Source organism: Artemia sp. Qi Xiang Cuo, chromosome 16 (assembly GCF_049724085.1).
Source record: "Artemia sp. Qi Xiang Cuo chromosome 16, ASM4972408v1, whole genome shotgun sequence".
Taxonomy (NCBI): Eukaryota; Metazoa; Arthropoda; class Branchiopoda; order Anostraca; family Artemiidae; genus Artemia; species Artemia sp. Qi Xiang Cuo.
The window spans coordinates 45,360,071-45,378,656 of NC_142809.1; the positions used below are offsets into that span (position 1 = coordinate 45,360,071).

The 18,586-nt window shown below is 35.6% G+C and overlaps 1 protein-coding gene across 1 annotated transcript in view; it reads right to left on the bottom strand.

The window, feature by feature from the left end:
- The window catches only part of Mat89Ba (nucleolar protein 6 Mat89Ba), a 466,793-nt gene that overhangs the window by 295,790 nt on the left and 152,417 nt on the right, over nucleotides 1–18,586 (bottom strand). The window contains exon 11 of the mRNA XM_089102007.1: nucleotides 13,502–13,811. Within this exon, the coding sequence (XP_088958133.1) occupies nucleotides 13,502–13,811 (310 nt within the window). The remainder of the gene's footprint in view (nucleotides 1–13,501; nucleotides 13,812–18,586) is intronic.

The following is an 18,586-nucleotide window of genomic DNA, read 5'->3' on the forward strand; positions in this document are numbered from 1 at the left end:
GTGGCGTAAATTGAGACAAATCAGATTTAAGTTACTGACATCCAAAATGCTTGAGGATAGGGAAATCTTCAATTGCTTATAAATTTTGAAATTACTACTTGTCTGCCTCAAAAGGTGAATAGAACATTTTTGTTATAATTTTAGATTTTCTATCAATTGGTATAAACTTTTGAAGCTTCAGGATCAGGTAGGAAACACGCTACCTTATTAATTTAGTGCCATTTTCACGAGGATGAGAGTTGAACTGACGTTGAGGGTTGCCAAATGGACATATTTTGTGTCAAAAGGGCACATCCCCATGTACCGGGACATAATGACATAAAAGGGCCAAAAAGTGACACATTTTAAGAATTTAGAACATAAAAGGGCAAAAAATAGAAACTTTTGTAAATTTATGACATAAAACGAAACATTTCCTAATTGGGCATGTATCTCGGTAAAAAAAAATTTCATTGTTCACTAAACTAGTGTTTTTTTTTTTTTTGTTTTTTTTCTTGAGCATCGAGGTTTTGCCAGAGATTAAAATAAAGAATCCTCTCCAAAATAAGGGTTTACATCTATATAGGAGTTTCATGCTTTCACACTTAGTCATTTTGTATGAATGTTTTAGATGGAGTTTTTCATTTGAATTATATTTGACGTTTACTGGCCGCTTTGAAAGAGGTTTATAAAGCGTCTTTTGATCAATAATTCAACTGTAAAAAAAAGCCTCTAGTTTTTTAGGCTTCGAGATGAACACATTTTAACAAAAATTATACATTTTTGACGTCCAGGGGACAAACATACATGGACCAAAAAGTAAGCAACCCTGCTCATGTTCATCTCCCATCCTCGTGGAAACAGCAATTATCAGAGGCAACGCTGTAGCGTTGCCTATAGTAAAGGCCATACGGCTCCAATGTTTTATTGTTTTTTTTTCAGAGGCAGTTCATATGGAGGGGGTTGTCGTATAAACTTCAAAACGGGCTCGTTCGATTGGAAATCGAGAGTTCTAGTGCCCTTTTTAATAGTCAAAAATGATTGGAGGGCAACTAGCCCCCCCCCCACGCCCATCATTCCCCCAAATCCATCCAATCAAAAATTTGAGATAGCCATTTTGTTCAGCGTAGTTGATTTCCAGATAAAAAATATATTTTTGAGGAGTATATTCCCCCACAACCCTCAGGTCCAGGGTTTTAAGTTATGCCCTGGGGGCGTATAAGGTTTTTATAGAAGGCGTTGTCGTAGAAACTTCAAAACAGGCTCATTCGATTGGAAGTTAAAGAGCTCGTGCCCTTTTTAATAGTCAAAAGTGATCGGAGTGTAACTAGCGCCCTCCCCCCCCCCCACGCACATCATTTCCCCAAACACATCCAATCAATATTTTCAGATAGCCATTTTGTTCAGCGTAGTTGATTTCCAGATAGAAAATATATTTTTGAGGACGACACTCCCCCAAAACCCTCAGGGCAAGGGTTTTAAGTTATGCCCTGGGGCATATAAGGTTTTATAGAAGGCGTTGTCGTAGAAACTTCAAAACATGCTCATTCGATTGGAAATTAAAGGGCTAATGCCCTTTTTAAAAGTCAAAAATGAATGGAGGGCAACTAGCCCCCCCCCACGCCCATCATTCCCCCCGACACATCCAATGAAAATTTGAGATAACCATTTTTGTCATCGGTGTTGATTTCTAGATAGAAAATTTATGTTTGAGGATGATACTCACCCACAACTCTCAGTGAAAGGGTTTTAAGTTGTGCCCTGAAGGCATATATGGATTCTATAGAAGGAGGTGTCGTAGAAACTTCAAAACATGCTCATTCGATTGGAAATTAAAGGGCTAGTGCCTTTTTTAATCGTCAAAAATGATTGGAGTGTAACTAGCCCACTTCCCCCCCCCCCCACGCCCATCATTTCCCCAAACTATTCCAATCAAAATTTTCAGATAGCCATTTTGTTCAGCGTAGCTGATTTCCAGATAGAAAATATATTTTTGAGGAGGACACTCTCCCACAACCCTCGGGGCAAGGATTTTAAGTTATGCCCTGGGGGCATATAAGGTTTTTATAGAACGCGTTGTCGTAGAAAATTCAAAACAGGCTCATTCGGTTGGAAATTAAAGGGCTAGTGCCCTTTTTAATAGTCGAACGTGATTGGAGTGCAAATAGGACCCCCCGCCCCCCTGCCCATCATTTCCCCAAACACAACCCATCGAAATTATCATATAGCCATTTTGTTTAACGTAGTTGATTTCCAGATAGAAAATATGCTTTTGAGGAGGATATTCCCGCACTACCATCAGGGCAAGTGTTTTAAAATATGCCCTACGGGAATATAAGTTTTTTATAGAAGGCGTTGTCGTAGAAACTTCAATAAAGGCTCATTCGATTGGAAATTCAAAGGGATAGTGCCCTTTTTAATAGTCAAAAGTGAATGGAGGGCAACTAGCCCACCCCCCCACACCCATCATCCCCCCAAACACATCCAATTAAAATTTTGAGATAGCCATTTTGTTCAGCGTAGTTGATTTTCAAATAGAAAACATGTTTTTCAGGAGGACAATCTTCCACTACCCTCAGGGCAAGGGTTTTAAGTTAAGCCCTGGGCGCATATAAGGTTTTTATAGTAGTCGTTGTCGTAGAAACTTCAAAACAGGCTCATTCAATTGGAAATAGTCGAAAGTGATTGGAGGGTAACTAGCCCCCCTCCCCACGCCCATCATTCCCCAAACACATCCAATCAAAATTTTGAGATAGACATTTTGTTCAGTGTAGTTGATTTCCAGATTGAAAATATGTTTTTGACTAGGATACTCCCCCACAACCCGCATGGAAAGTGTTTTAAGTTATGCCCTGGGGTCATTTAAGGTTTTTATTAAAGACGTTGTCGTAGAAACTTCAAAAAGGGCTCATTCAATGTGAAACTCAAAGGACTAGTGCCTTTTTTAATAGCCGAAAGCGAATGGAGGGCAACTAGCCCCCCCCCACGCCCATCCTTCTCCCAAATACATTCAATAAAAATTTTGAGAGAGCCATTTTGTTCAGCGTAGTTGCATTCCAAATTTAAAACATTTTTTTGAGGAGGACACTCCCCCACAATCCTCAGGAAAGGTTTTAAGTTATGCCCTGGGGGCATATAAGGTTTCTATAGAAGGCGGTGTCGTAAAAACTTCAAAAAAGGCTCATTCGATTGGAAATTCCGAGGGCTAGTGCCCTTTGTAATAGTCAAAAGTAATTTGAGGGCAACTAACCCCCCTCTCACGCCCACCTTTTCCACAAACACATCCAATCAAAATTTTAAGACAGCCATTTTATTAAACGTAGTTTTAAGCTCTGGAAATTAGGTCTTTGAGGATTACAACTCCCCCAAAGCCCTCAGGGCACGGGTTGTAATTTAAAGATTCTCCGAATCCTTCATATTATTTCTTATGGAAGGGATAAACTTTAGAGAGGGCTCATTTGATTGAAAAATTGAAAGTTCTTGTTAACTTTTTAAGAGTCAAAAGATATTGAAGGGCAACTAGCCCCTCTCCTCCTCCACGCCCTAAATGCATCAGATAAAAATTTTGAGATAGACATTTTGTTAAAATAGTTCAAAGTTCTGACAAAAAAAAAACTCCGGTGTTGACACAGCCCACCAGGGCCCAGGGGTAGGCGTTGTTAGTTATGCCCAGGAGCATAACTTATTAAGGGGGGTTTATAACTTATGGGAAGGGGTTTTGTATGGGAAGAACACATAGGAAATCTATTATAATTATCTAATTATAAGGTTAAAATACATAATCAGTGACACATGGAAACTTGTTTCTGCGCCCAAATTCCTTTTGGTGTCAACTCCTCACAATCGTGATCCCTTTGTTGCAGCAAGTGAAGAAGTCTAGACCCCCTTATTTGAGCTATTTTTCAATCTATTCACAGTTGTCAGTCGCTGTCCACGAGGTATGCAAGCTATTCTTTATTCATGTATAAGGTTTTTATCAAAGAGGTAATCGTATAGACTTTGATAAAAGCCTCATTCGATTTTAATTGAAAGTTCTAGTAAGCACCCCCCCCCCCATGCAATAAAAACTTGAAACTTTTTGCAATCAAAAACGAAAAAAAAAATAATTAAAAAAAAACTTTCCAGAAAATAAGTTTTTCAAAGAAAAGTAAAGGCCATTTTAAACTTAAGCTCAGGAGATACAAATACCTGTTAAAATTCAAACTCAAAACGAACATAAATTAAATAAACAATCATAGGAAAAAACATACATCAATTAATAATATAAATGAATAAATAGATCTTAAAGCGAGTAATGCTTAGATTGAATATGAAAATCAAGCTTAAACCGAAAACAAATATTTTTCTATTAAAGTATAAATGAAACTTAAAACGAACAGAAATTAAATAAACAATCAATGCGAACAAATATACAATATATATTAATGTAATTGAATAAATAAATCTTAAAACGAGTGAGACTTAAATTGAATATGCAAATCAAGTTCGAATCGAATAATAATAACTATAAACAAGAGTTTGGGTATCGTCTCACTGCAGAAGCCTAAAACCTACTGCGTCATTGGCGCTTTACTGAAAACGAATTATATTACATATGTTTTCTTTTGTATTTAATATTGAAAATAAATATAAAAATTACAGTAAAATTTTGAACTGATGAGCTTTTAGCAATTAATATCATTATGCATCAAATATTTAGTTTAATTTATTAGTTCTTTTCAAGATTGGTCAAGACAAATATAGTTTCACTACAAGCAAAATTTGGATACTGCCCCCTTCTTTAACTGTAAAAACCTAAAGCCTTCTGCGTCATTGGTGCTTCACTGAAAACGAATTACTCGTATTTTACAAATTTATTATTTTCAAGTTCTTACAGCATTGAAAATGAAAATAAAAATTACAGTGAAAATCTTAAACTGATGGATCTTTCAACAATTAATATCATTATATATCTAATATTCAATTTGATTTTGTTTATACTTTCCAAGACTGTTCAAGACTCATATAGTTTTGCCATTTTTTTAACTTTCCATTTTTTGTATCTAATCGTGTTAGATTGTTATGAAAACATTCTATGGCTTCTAGGCATTCCTATTTGAGCGGAAAACTGCACCTCAAACTTTGTGGAACATGCATTTTCTTGCATGAAACACAAAAATATAATAAAATGTCAAGTTCCGGAGTGTTCCGCCACTCGCAAGCAAGTGCCATTGGTATTTTTGAATCCGCATGGTCAATTTAGGGGGTGGAGGGTAGGCTAATTCCCGTAGCAGCCCCATTCCGTCGTGGTGTGGTTCACATTTTCAACACCTGGATTCCGGACTATCATATAATCTACCAAGCATACAACTACCCCAAATCAATATCAATAAATAAATGAAACCCAAAACGAACAAAAATTAAAATAAATATTAGATTCAAACTCAAAACGAGCATAAATTAATCTGAGTAGGGTTCAAAACCCCTATGCTTTCTAAAAGCCGGAATATAATTTGTATTTTACTGAAAAAAAATTCAAATGAGTTTACTGAAAAAAATGTGCATTGTCAATTTAATATACATATGCTGATATTTATTCCCTAAAATCTTAATTAATTTTTTTTTTATAAGTTACAAAAGTGAAAATATTTCAAAGAATTGTTTTCAGTAAAGCACCAATGACGCAGTAGGTTTTAGGCTTCTGCAGTGAGACGATACCCAAACTCTTGTTTGTAGTTATTTTTATTCGATTCAAACTTGATTTGCATATTCAATTTAAGTTTCACTCGTTTTAAGATTTATTTATTTATTTATATTAATATATATTGTATGTTTGTTCGCATTGTTTATCTAATTTCTGTTCGTTTAAAGTTTCATTTATGCTTTAACAGAAGAATATTTGTTTTCGTTTTAAGCTTGATTTTCATGTTCAATCTAAGCATTACTCGGTTTAAGATCTATCTATTTATTTAGATTATTTCTTTTTTTATGTTTTTGCGGTGATTGTTTATTTAATTTCTGTTCGTTTTGGGTTTCATTTATTCTTTAATGTTAATTTCTGTTCGTTTTAAGTTTCATTTATACTTTAATAGCAAGATATTTTTTTTAGTTTTAATCTTGATTTTAATATTAAATATAAGCATTACTCGCTTTAAGATCTATTTATTCATTTATGTTATTACTTGTTGTATTTTTTTGCTATGATTGTTTATTTAATTTCTGTTCGTTTTGGGTTTCATTTATTCTTTAATAGTAATTTCTGGTCGTTTTGAGTTTGAATTTTAACAGGTATTTGTATCTCCTGAGCTTAAGTTTAAAATGGCCTTTAGGCTACTTTTCTTTGAAAAACTTATTTTTCGGAAAGTTTTTTTTAATTAATTTCAACAAAAAGGTGGATTTGTCCATGCAGTTCTACTCTGGTGAAAGGCTGAGTTAAACTAAGGCTTTTTATCCAAGTTTAGCAAGGGATGGAATATGGGAGGATGGAAGCAAAAACATATGTTCATTGAACAAATACAGCTCTACTCTGGTCGAAAGGCTAAGTTGAACTAAGGCTCTTTTATCAAGCTCAACAAGAGATGGATTAGAGGAGGATGGAGGCGAAAACCTACGTTCATTGAACAAATCCAGTTCTACTCAGGTCGAAAGGCTGAGTTGAACTAAGGCCATTTATCAAGTTCAACAAGGGATAGATTAGAGGAGGATGGAAGCAAAAACATAAGTTCACTGAACATATCCAGTTCTTCTCTGGTCGAAAGGCTGAGCTGAACTAAGGATCTTTATCAAGTTTGACAAGGGATGGATTAGAGGAAAATGGAAGCAAAGACATACGTTCATTGAACAAATCCAGTTATACTCTGGTCGAAAGGCTGAGTTGAACTAAGGCTTTTATCAAGTTTAACAAGGGATGGATTAGAGGAGGATGGAAGCAAAAACAATACGTTCGTTGAACAAATCCAGCGCAAAAACACAAATTAAAGTGGATACAGGACTTTCATCCAGCTCGTATCCTCGTGAAAATGGCCTCTTAATTGTCTGAACCAATGAATTTATAAATCGTTGAACCGCCGAATTTAACTTAGGCTTCTGGAAGCAACGAGAACGATGACACAATGTAGCGATGGTAAAGACATTTCTGCCCAGATATCAAAGGCTTGGGGAGTCTTTACCAGTCTGAAACAGGCGCTTTGGGCCAAACTTGAGATTTTGACAAAGATCAAAGTCAGAGTCTACACAACATCCGCGCCAACTGTGCTACTATACGCCTGCGAAACATGGCCGCTCAAGACTAGAAGCTAGAGCTCTGGACGCGTTTGATCACCGCTGCCTTCCCTATACACTCAGAATCAGAAGATGGACTAGAATTTATAATATTGAAGCCGTTGTGGCCAGGCTGAAGAGCTATCCTTTATGATCAAAAGATGTCATCTCAAACTTCTCGTCCACACCTTGCCCTGCACCAAAAAGAGGATTTTGAGCCATAAGAAGGCTTCCGTATGCATGGTAGAAGATGGGACAGAGAATGGCCAAAGATTGCTGAGGAAGCTGCAGCCGACAGATCGAAGCAGTCGTCGGATGTAATTCCAAAGCCCATTGGTGTTGGGCAGAACAGTTCTTCGTCTGGTTCCCGCCGAAAGTAAGTAGGTAAGTAACCTCAAAAGGTGAATAGTACATTTTTGTTATAATTTTAGGTTTTCTATCGACTGAAGCAAAAATTCTGAAGTTTATTGATCAAGTACTCGACGCAACACTTTACAAACGAGGTGGTTCCAAACCGGTAAGCGTAAATTCATAAGACAATGATAAGATCAGTCATTTGATCAAATGTGAGAAAAACCTGGTCGATAACAAAATAAAACAGCCTAAAATAGAAATTTAAAATGATAAAAACTACGTCATCTTATTCAGTAATTTTTTCATCCACCTGGATTTGATCATAACCCAAGGAATTTGACAAAATTACTAATCTTACTGCGGAAGAAAGATCGTATACCAAAAACACTCCTACTAGAATTTCTGCAAAATGGTAGGAGTAAAGCCGGTAACCTAAGGTTAGGCTGGAATGCGTAAGATCAATCAGCTTGACGATGAGAGGAACGTATAGTAATATTTTTACTAGTAGTAGTATTTAACTGGGGTTTACGCCATCCACCACACCCCAATTTTTACAGAAAAGTGGACATGTTACACCTCGTTGAAATCAGAGTCCTAAAAGTATCTTTAATCTGACGTCTCTTTATAAATCGATTGTTTCACACCATTCATCTTGAAAGAGTGGCGAACGTAGCTAGAGTAAGTCCCCCAGATGAACAATAAGCCATAAACCTAACAAAGCTCTATTAAATAGCCAGTAAAGACAACCTGAATTAGGCTGGGTGCATTTTACAGAAAATAACTTAATTTTTGCAAACCCATTGTGAGGTGGTTAAGCAGAAACTTTAAACAGAGTACGGTAGATTTTCCATCAGCATGCTAGCTTCAATCAACTTAACACAGCTATAAGCACTTAAACTAATACTTAAAATTGGAGTTACGGTAACAAATTTTGAAATTTTTTTAGCACAGTCAATTTCTTCTTTCAGAAAAAATTTTGTCACGCACAAATGTGCAATCTTCATATCAAAATAGGAGATTAGGATTATTATTTTTTTATACTTTAAACTATTATAATATTATCTATTTCTATATAATTTAAAACATTATATGGTCTTCTGTTCATCCAGGCAAAAAGATGAAAGTGATTTTAGCAAAAAAAAAAAAAAATATTCCGTTTCTTTGTCAATAAGACAGAAGAGAAAAAAAAAGTAATTTGCGATATTGATCCAATTCCTAAGGAATAGTACCTGTCGATATGGTTTCAGGGCCATTTTCTTGATTAACTCTGAAATAGATTGCTTTCTCAGGCTTGCATAGTTTCTACGGATTTAGATTCTCTTTCCTTTAATAAGCTCCAATCTTTTGTCTTAGTTTTTGGGCTACACTTCTTTCAAGTACAAAGGAAAGTGAAAATGCAACTTGGATGTTTGAATTGGTTAGGTGGAAACTTACACAGCCATATAAATCTTTCACAATTAACAAAAATAGGGAATAAAAAGGGGGTAAGGGAATTCAATTCTTAGTGAAAGAGACCTCAATGTGCAATTTGCAGTTTCTGACGATGATCTTTTGTCTGGTTACCTTAGGACGTAAAAAAAAAAGGTTAAAAAAACTCAATGCTATCATCATTCCTTTCTGAGAAAAATCTTCTTTCTTATCTTTTAGTCACTACACTAAAGTGTCCCTTTATTTTTATTTGGTTTATTGTCTTTTAATCCTGCATGTTTTAACTGTTTTTTACATTTTTTTAAATACCTTTTTGACATTTTTTTTCCTGACTAGCCCTATCATATTTGCTTGTTTTTTGTTTTGTTTCTTTTGTGTTTATTGATTCGAAGTTATAAATTCGGCCAACAAAATAAATAAACAGTTATTTATTTAAATTAATAAAATTATAATTAAAAAAAATAAAAATAATAAAAAAAATAAACAACAAATTAAGAAAAATTTCAGTTTTTGATTGTAGTAAGTGCCAAAAAAAAAAAAAAAAAGCAGAAAATAAGTTAAAGGACCTATGGTGCAAAAAGCCTCAGGAAGTGTACTTGTCCTTTTAGGGTGTAGTTGTCTTTGAGAATGAAGAGATTGCTAATGTTTGGATCATTTTTACAGACGAAAAGCGTTATCAAATTTCCTTTTTTTTTGGAAGTTACCATTTTTCCTTTCCTTTTTAAAACTATATCCTTTTTCCTTTTTTTATTTTCACGGTTCAATGTAGCAATGCCGACAAAATGTGGTACTGCTTAAAAACTTAATTTCAAAACAATCAAGAGAAAAAATTATAGAAGTGAGGTTATGAATACACCTAGGATGGATCCAGGGGGCGAAGCATGTTTTCATTTCAATGTTCTTGGTACTTTTAATTTATTGAACTTGGACAGCTATGTTAAATAGTGTGCACAAGCGACCTTATTAGCTCGATGATTAAAATACATTTTTGATTTTCTTTTTAGCTTAAAATAGTTGATAGTGTTATCCCCTAAGGATGAAGGCAAACCAACTCAGTTCTCTAAGAGAATAAAAAAAGGACCTAAAATAAAGGATTTTTTCCTCTATCCTCATGAAGGATAAAAAAGTATCCTTTATGGATAATTTTGTCCATACAAATAAATAAATACGAATAATCTTTTTAATGAAAAAAAATATGAGGCTAAAATAATTCGTCTCATAAAAAACGCACGAAAACTAATTCTACCATCAAACGACGAAATCGACATCTTTTTAACATTGTGTCGAAATCAGTTTCTTCCAAGAATTGCAATCAAATTTTACAGTTAGTATTACCTATGTTACTATACCTATGTTACCTATGCATATATTACCTATGTATAGTACCTATGTAAAGTATTGTCAATGTAGTATGTATTGTCTATGTATTGTCTATAGTATTGTATTAGTATTGTCTATGTATTGTCTATAGTATTGTATAGTATTGTCTATGTATACATATTACTTATGTATAGTATTACCTATGTTACCTATGTATATATGTTTAATTGCAGCTATCACTGCAACCTAGTAAAGAACGAACCAAGGCTCATACTGACCAAAAAATAAATAGCGTGTTTATAGAAAAGCTCGCCGGTGAGAAAAAAAAATGTCATTTCTAGCTGATTCAGGAGTTGGAATTATTATCTAGATTAGTTTTCTTCATGCTATTTTCAAAACCCATTTAAGGGAATTTCAAAAAATCGCCTGAAACTTCCCTCAAAAATGGCGTTGGTTCGAAAATAACAATGCATCATTGGAATCGCCATCGTCAAAAACGTTGTACAGGAGACTTAGAGCCCCCTGGATTAAAAAGCAAGGGAAACCCATTTTTTCATGGGTAGCACTTATGCATCCTCTTTTGTTTTCTCTTTTTTCTTCACTGATAGCAGGGAACCAGAATATCATAGAGAGCTGTTTAACCGCTCATTTGAAAAGAAATTGCTATATTAGTGCCTTTTGTAATTATATTAATATCAAACAATTATAATCAACACTATAATCAAGGTTATTTTTTTCTATCAACACATCTTAACAAAAACGTGCCCTAACTTATTTGTAGAATAGGAGCTTCTGCCAAGCATCCCAAGTAAACCTTGTATGAGAGTAACGACGCTTCTTGATTACTAAGGCCATTGCGTCGACCCTGAAGTATGTTGCTACAGCTGGGTTTGAACTTTGGGTCCCGAACTGCTAAGCTGAGATTAAACACACTGTGCCGCCACAGGACTATAAACAGACCTTGATTTATTCTTTAATCAAAAGACCTCATTTTTTTTAGGATAGACCTCGAATTTAACATACTGAAGTTCTATTAAATTTAGCCTTACCGTACTTGAAAACACCACAGATATTTCAGGCAGTATATTTTAAGCAGATGCTAATTGGCATGTTTAAAGATAATTATAGAACCTAAAAAATAGCATTTTGAAAACTCTCCATCTGTCACATAATCAGAAGACTACATCAGTTTTATAGGACTGACTTCTTAAATATTGAAATTCAATTGAAATTGGCATTATGATAAGACTTGAAAATAACACAGAACTCCTAAAATTGAGCATTTATGCATAAAATAATTTCGAGCTTAAAGACAAGTTTAGAGTCTAATTAAAAGTAGCAATTTGGGAAAAAAATAATTTAACCTTAACGGGGACCAGGATACCAGTATCCAAATCTTACGACGGCTAGTAGGATAAGGTACTCATCTACAGTAAAGCCCCGTCTCGATTGGTGCAGTGGCTTGTATTTGCTGGTGAAAAACACTCAGGATCCTTCGCCTTTGGGTATTAACGTGAATAAGGCCCGTAGCGTCAATAATTCTAAAGCAAAACGCCGTAATATATGGGGAATGGCTGTTGGTTGGCAAAAAGAGGAAGGCGTTGCCTTTTTTAATCGTCTAATTACTACAAATAAAGAGACATATAAAGGAGATCATGTGTGATCTATTCCAATCGTCTTATACACGAATAAAGATGTACCCATATCAGGAGCGGATCCAGGATTTTTTCGGGGGGGGGGGGGTTTACTAATTTTTGACTTTTTCGGGGGGGTTTTACTAATTTTTGACTCAGTTTTCGACTAATTTTACTGATTTTTACCTAGGTTTTACTAGTTTTCGACTTATTTTCGACTCGGTCAAAAATTTCAGGGGGGGGGGGGGGGTTCAAACCGGGTACCCCCCTGGATACGGCCTTGACCCATATCCTCTCTTTGAAACCACTCTGCCTCTTCACATTTTTAGCTGGTGTAGTGAAACTATTTGAAAATCCATTGGGCGGTCTTGCTATAACTCGTAGAGCTAGGATAGGAGATCTGAATAAACAGCAGACAAATAAAAGCAGAAACCTAATTTCCCTGAAATCTTAGAAAACCATTTAGCTTCTTGCATCTCGTGCCAGAGATGGAGCAGATTTTTTTTTTTTTTTTTTAAAGTTCAGAAAAAGGGCAGTCCCTAAAAATGTCCCATCATACCTGTTAGGAATACGCTAAACATTAGCTTTAAAAAATATCATTTGAGCTATTTGGACGCTCCGGGAGTTTCCTATGGTTTTAGCAGCTTTGACTAACAAACCTGGCAACAAAAGAACCACAAAATTCTCTTTTTAGTCAAATTTCAGTCAAACCACAAATTCTCAACAGCTCTCGACGATGGATAGTCGTCTGGGATAATTCGTTAATGAGTCCTTGGTCTTTGTGATGGTCAGCAGACGCTGAGGCTTGCAACAGGAATTTAACCTTCCACATCGCCTTAAGATCAGGCTTATGCAGAATTACAACGCACACTTCCTGTTCGAAGAGAAAGCATAAAAGGTCTATAATATTGATTAAGGCCCGCTTTTTCACGCAGAAACTAACGTCAATGCAAAATGTACCAGAATACGCTAACATAAAATTAATTAAAAATTGGTTGACCGACAACTCGATTAGATTCACAGGCGAACAAGCGACCGACAAGCATGACATTTGTTTGTTTTTGCTTCATTAAAACATTGATAAAAATATTTCTAAGAAGTCAACAAATGAATTAAAATGTGACCGATAATCGAATTGATTGGGAATTTACATTCTTTGCTTACGACAAATTCCTATATTTCAATGTGTAGTATTTAGCATGAACGTGACATCGTCGTACGCAAAAAAAAAAAAAATACGTCGGTGCTAACCCAGCCTGAGAAAAAATTATTCAAACAGACCGCTTTCAAATCCTTTCCAGGATTAATCAAAAAGCCTAGAGACCCTTTCAGAACTGTTGAATTCACAATCTTTTCAAGATTTGATTTCTTTATGACTTTCTATAGCTACTTTTATGCACCCTTATAATCCCTGTTGTAAAAGATTGACAACCAAATATCATATCGACCAATATAGTGATAGAGCAGAGCTGCATACAATAGAATACGTAATACGTATATGTGCACCTACGGTAAATAACATAAAGATTAGAAGAAAGACGGCTTACTTCGATTTGATCAGCTTCTGGGCCTTTAATCAGTGGGTTCCAATCCTTTTCAGGATCAATCACAAAGCCTAGAGAGATCCCTTCATAATTTTTCAATTGAGAATCCACCTCAGATGTGGTTCCTTTATGACTTTCTAAAGCTATTAAACTGGTCCGTCCTCTTAATCCCTGTTGTATTAGATCGACAATCGAAGGTAGTATTGACCTAGATACTGACATGCCAGAATCAAGCAAGGTCAATTTTGGAGACTTAAGGGTTTGTATGATGTGCTTGGACTTAAATGCAGCTTCCAATTCAGCTTCATCGATTCTTGAAAGTAAATATAAATTATTAGTCCATCGTTAAAATTAACAAATTTTATGCAATAAAGACTAATAGATACACTTGTATATGATATCTTGTATTAAAAAAAAAAAAAAAAAAAAAAAGCTCATTTCAAAATTAATAGGCAACATAATACGGAAGAACCCAGATATAGACCCCAGGGAAAAAAATGCATACGAAGTGTCTATTATATTCTATTGCACAAACATGTGGTAAGTAAATGAAATCGTATATGTGAATCGAGTACGAAAAACGAATGACATTTATAACGATGTTAAATCTTATCGGAACCGACAGTAAATCTAAAAAATTGAATTAAAAACAACAAGTTTTTTTAACTGAAAGTAAGGAGCAACATTAAAACTTAAAACGAACAGAAATTATTCCGTATATGTAAGGGGCTGTCCCTCCTCAACGCCTCGCTCTTTACTCTAAAGTTCTTTATTGTTTTAAAAATAGAGTCGTCAGAAAGAGTCTAACATTAGCATAAAGAGCGAGGCGTTGAAGAGGGGACAGCCCCTTTCATATACAGAATAATTTCTGTTCGTTTTAAGTTTTAATATTGCTCCTTACTTTCAGTTAAAAAAAACTTCTTTTTTTTTTATTTAATTTTTGAAAGTTTTCTGAATTAATGCAGGTTTTGATTTTGGCTCACCGTATAAGAATAATTAAAACAAAATGTGCATATTAATTTTACTTTTATTTGGTTAAATGGCTTTCTCGAAAGTTGTTTAATCAAACACCCCTGAATCACAAAGGCCGGTTAATTAGAATAGATAGCTCTTTTGAAAGTATTAAAAAAAACTTTTGCGTAAAGAGCGAGGTATTGACTAGGGGGCGAAACCCTCACATACGTAATCATTTCTGTTCGTTTTAAGTTTTAATGTTGCTCCTTACTTTCAGTTGAAAAAAAAACTTTCAGTCCTCCCTCCAGGGACATTGGGGGATTAAGTGGTCCTAAAAGACATATTTATTAAATTTTCGACCATACTGAACAAAATGGCTATCTCAAAATTTTGATCGGGTGACTTTTGGAAAAAAAGAGCGTGGGAGGGGGCCTAGTTGCCCTCCATTTTTTTGGTCACTATAACTTTTAGTTTCCGTTCAAATGAGCCCTCCCACGATATTCTAGGACCAATGGGTAAATACGATCACACCTGGGAAAAAAACAACAAATAAACACGCATCCGTGATCTTTCTGGCAAAAAAAAAATACAAAATTCCACATTTTTGCAGATAGGAGCTTGAAACCTTTACAGTATGGTTCTCTGATACGCTGAATCTGATGGTGTGATTTTCATTAAGATTCTATGACTTTTAGGGAGTGTTTCTCCCTTTTTTCGAAAATCAGGCAAATTTTCTCAGATGCTTAACTTTTGATGGGTAAGACTAAACTTTGATGAAACTTATATATTTGAAATCAGCATTAAAATCTGATCTTTTGATGTATCTATTGGTATCAAATTCCGTTTTTTAGAGTTTCGGTTACTATTGAGCCGGGTCGCTCCTTATTTACAGTTCGTTACCATGAACTGTTTGATATGGTGCCCTTGTCGGCCGACTCACAAGTTCAGAAAATATGAAGGAATGGATGAGTGAACTTTATTTCCCACTAAAAAGACATAATGTCACTAGCGAAGTAATAAAGGAAAGATAACAACAAAGAAACATCAAATAAGAAACGCACCAATTTTTACAAGCAGAACAACAAATGGACGCAGACAGAAGGGTAGAGGGGGAGGGGGGGAGAAGAATTGAAAAACAGAAGGATGTCAGTATTCTACACACCCTTGTTTAATTACTCGAACTTAGCACAGGCCCTTTTAGGGGAGAAGGGAAACTCACGAATCCTCTTGTAAGGGGAAGGATAGAAGCCTTATTTTGAATCTATCATTCCGTTTTTCAAGCCCATTTTAAAATTTAAATGGCTACTTGAAAACAATGATTTTCAAACAGCCATTGACTCAGAGGCTCTGGGGGATCAGGGGCCTAGATATAAAGAAATACATGCGGGTTGAGCAAGAAATTAAAATACCATCTAACAGACTTTTATTTCTTTTGTTCTGAATCGCTAACTAGCTCCCGAAACTTTCAACCTATCTTGGACAGCTCGTAAAAAAATAGGGAAGACCCTAGATATAGAAGGCTAAAAATTCCGAAATTATGAAGCTTGCATTATTCTTAATACCTGATTAAATCGAAACTATTCATATTTAAGCAAATATACTCAGAAAACCCTTATTTTGCAAAAATGCAGGATAGAACTCCGTTAATTTAATTTAATGTGAAGAATGTATTTTACTTGAAGCAAGTTAGGTACATAAGCGTCAGGTTTGTGGATTTTACTGTACAAGCACGAAATTTGGCAGACATGTGCAGAAAAATATGGAGAATCTGACTGGGGGCAGAACCACATTTTCCGGCACGATTTTCACGTCGTTTATCGCACGATTATCGAGGGTCGTTTCTGACTAATTTGTCTCTCCTGATCCCAAAAATATGCTTACTGTATTCGTCCGACTCCTGGTTACTGAGTTATCATCATTTTCATCACTACGCTTCATACACTTCTGAATAATTTCCGCTTTCTGACTTTGTATTTTTCATCGTAATCGCATAGAAACTGGTGAAAATATTACGGATAATGTGAAGAATCGACCAAGTCGCAAATTCAAATTTGTCTCCGCGTTTCCGCGCTACTTTGCATTTTTCACCGCTAAGAAAAAAAAGGCAAACTTTGATATGAGTGATAACCGAGTTTAAGGTCTCTTTTCTGACTAATTCGATTCTCTCGATTCCAAAAACGTGGTTATTTTTGCCATCAGATTCTTGGTTCAGGATTTACCAGTTTCATAACCACAGTTTCTATGCCGTCCTTTAACAAGAACTCATACCTTCCCTATAACATTCCGAAGGAGATCATACGATTTTTACTGTAAGTAATTAATTACCATTTCAGATCTCCTCAATAAGCTTTGAGTAAAAAAAAAAATCATTTATTGACCTCAAAGAGCTTGACTTAAGGAACTTCGGACGTAAAAAGCATACTATTATGATGATAAAATGTAGAATACTAAACTACTTCAGGTATTTCAAAACAGTTAAAAAATCACATGGATCATAGGGGTGAAATAGCCGATTTCGACTTGTTTCATCATAAAGATTGCTAAAAAAGAAAATGAGCTTCTCACGGACAGGATATAGTTACAGTTACAGTTACAGGACAGATACAGTTCGAAATCGGCTTCTGACAATTAAAGCTACAAAAAGTGCACATACTGATTGTACTGATTATCATAACCTTTGCGCGAACAAAGATCTGTGCATTTAAGGGAAGCTTTCGCACATTTGCTCCTGTTTTTGCACTTTGTTTTACAGCCACATTTGAGTAGTTCTTTGCAAATTGTCGCTGCCTCGGGAAGATTAGTCCAGAAAGGCTCCCAGCTTCCGTCATGCTTCACAAAGCCGTATAAACCAGGGTCCAGTGGGGAAAGTTCCGAAAAACACGATGATGCCCATATCTGGGCCAAGTAAGCAAGTAAGCGCGGTTGGTATGCTGCTCAAGAACAACCGCTGTTGGGGGCAGTCTTTCCATTCTGGCTGTTTTTTGTGTGAAAACCTCCTTCCGCAGACTGTTCACTTCGGACAAGCCACTTGATTTTTCGTAAAGAACGACAGACGAATCACTGGATGTCTCCTGATGTACTCAGAGTAACAAAAATTTGAAGAATGGATTCCACAGCTTTCCAGGTCTTCCAAACACCATGCTTTCCATGAGAAGCAAAAGAAGTCGAATCGCATCCACAGAAGGCATGCAAAAAGAAAAGGCTGCGAGACCTGTCAGGTCCTAGACTATAAGTAATATCGTGAATGGGCAGTATTTTTGTCTTTGCTGCATGCCCATATATGACAAACAGGTTTTCAATCTGAAGCTGCTGGAACAAAGCTGTTGCAAAGTTTCAAGAAATTTGTCTGTGCGTGACTCAAATACCTCATATCGCTTTTATACTTAAGACAGAAAAGACTATTAGTCACGCGGTGAGTCTTTAAACAACATCAAGAAATCACAGGAGCGGCAATATTGTATGTTATGATATGAAGGCTGTTCTCTTTTTAAAAATATGTTTTCTCTTTAAAAAGTACGTGCCATGTGGATTTTTATCTTTTCTTTGTTAAACCTGCAAGCGATATGAGGTGTTTCGAGTCGCGTTTCAAACCTGCAAATAGTCCATTCATTCAGACCACAGTCGTCACTTGCACATTAAGGTGAACCAGAGTTTGTAATGTAGAAGTATGAAAGACAGTCTACACCCAGCGATGATGAAAGTGATGATAACTCAGTAACGGATGGTTGGATATTAAAATTAAGCACATTTTCAGACTCAGCATGCTTGATTTAGCTATGAAAGATACCTTAAGCGCATCTACTACCTCAATATACAGAAAAGAGTACGACCCACGATGACGAAAATGAGGATAACTCGGAAACGACTCATCTGATCACTTCAAAAGTGGGCACATGATCAGAATCACCAGACCCCAATCAACCAGAAACAACCCTTCAAACGTCCAAATCCTTCAATTTCAAAAATACACCATTAGCCGCGCGGAAAAACGCGGTGAAACGCTGAAAAACGCGCTAAAAAAATGTGGTTCTGCCCCCTGTCAGATTCTTCGTATTTTTCTACATATGTATGCCAATTTTCATGCTTTTACCATAACATGCACAAACCTTAAGGAAATTGGCGCTTATGTACCTA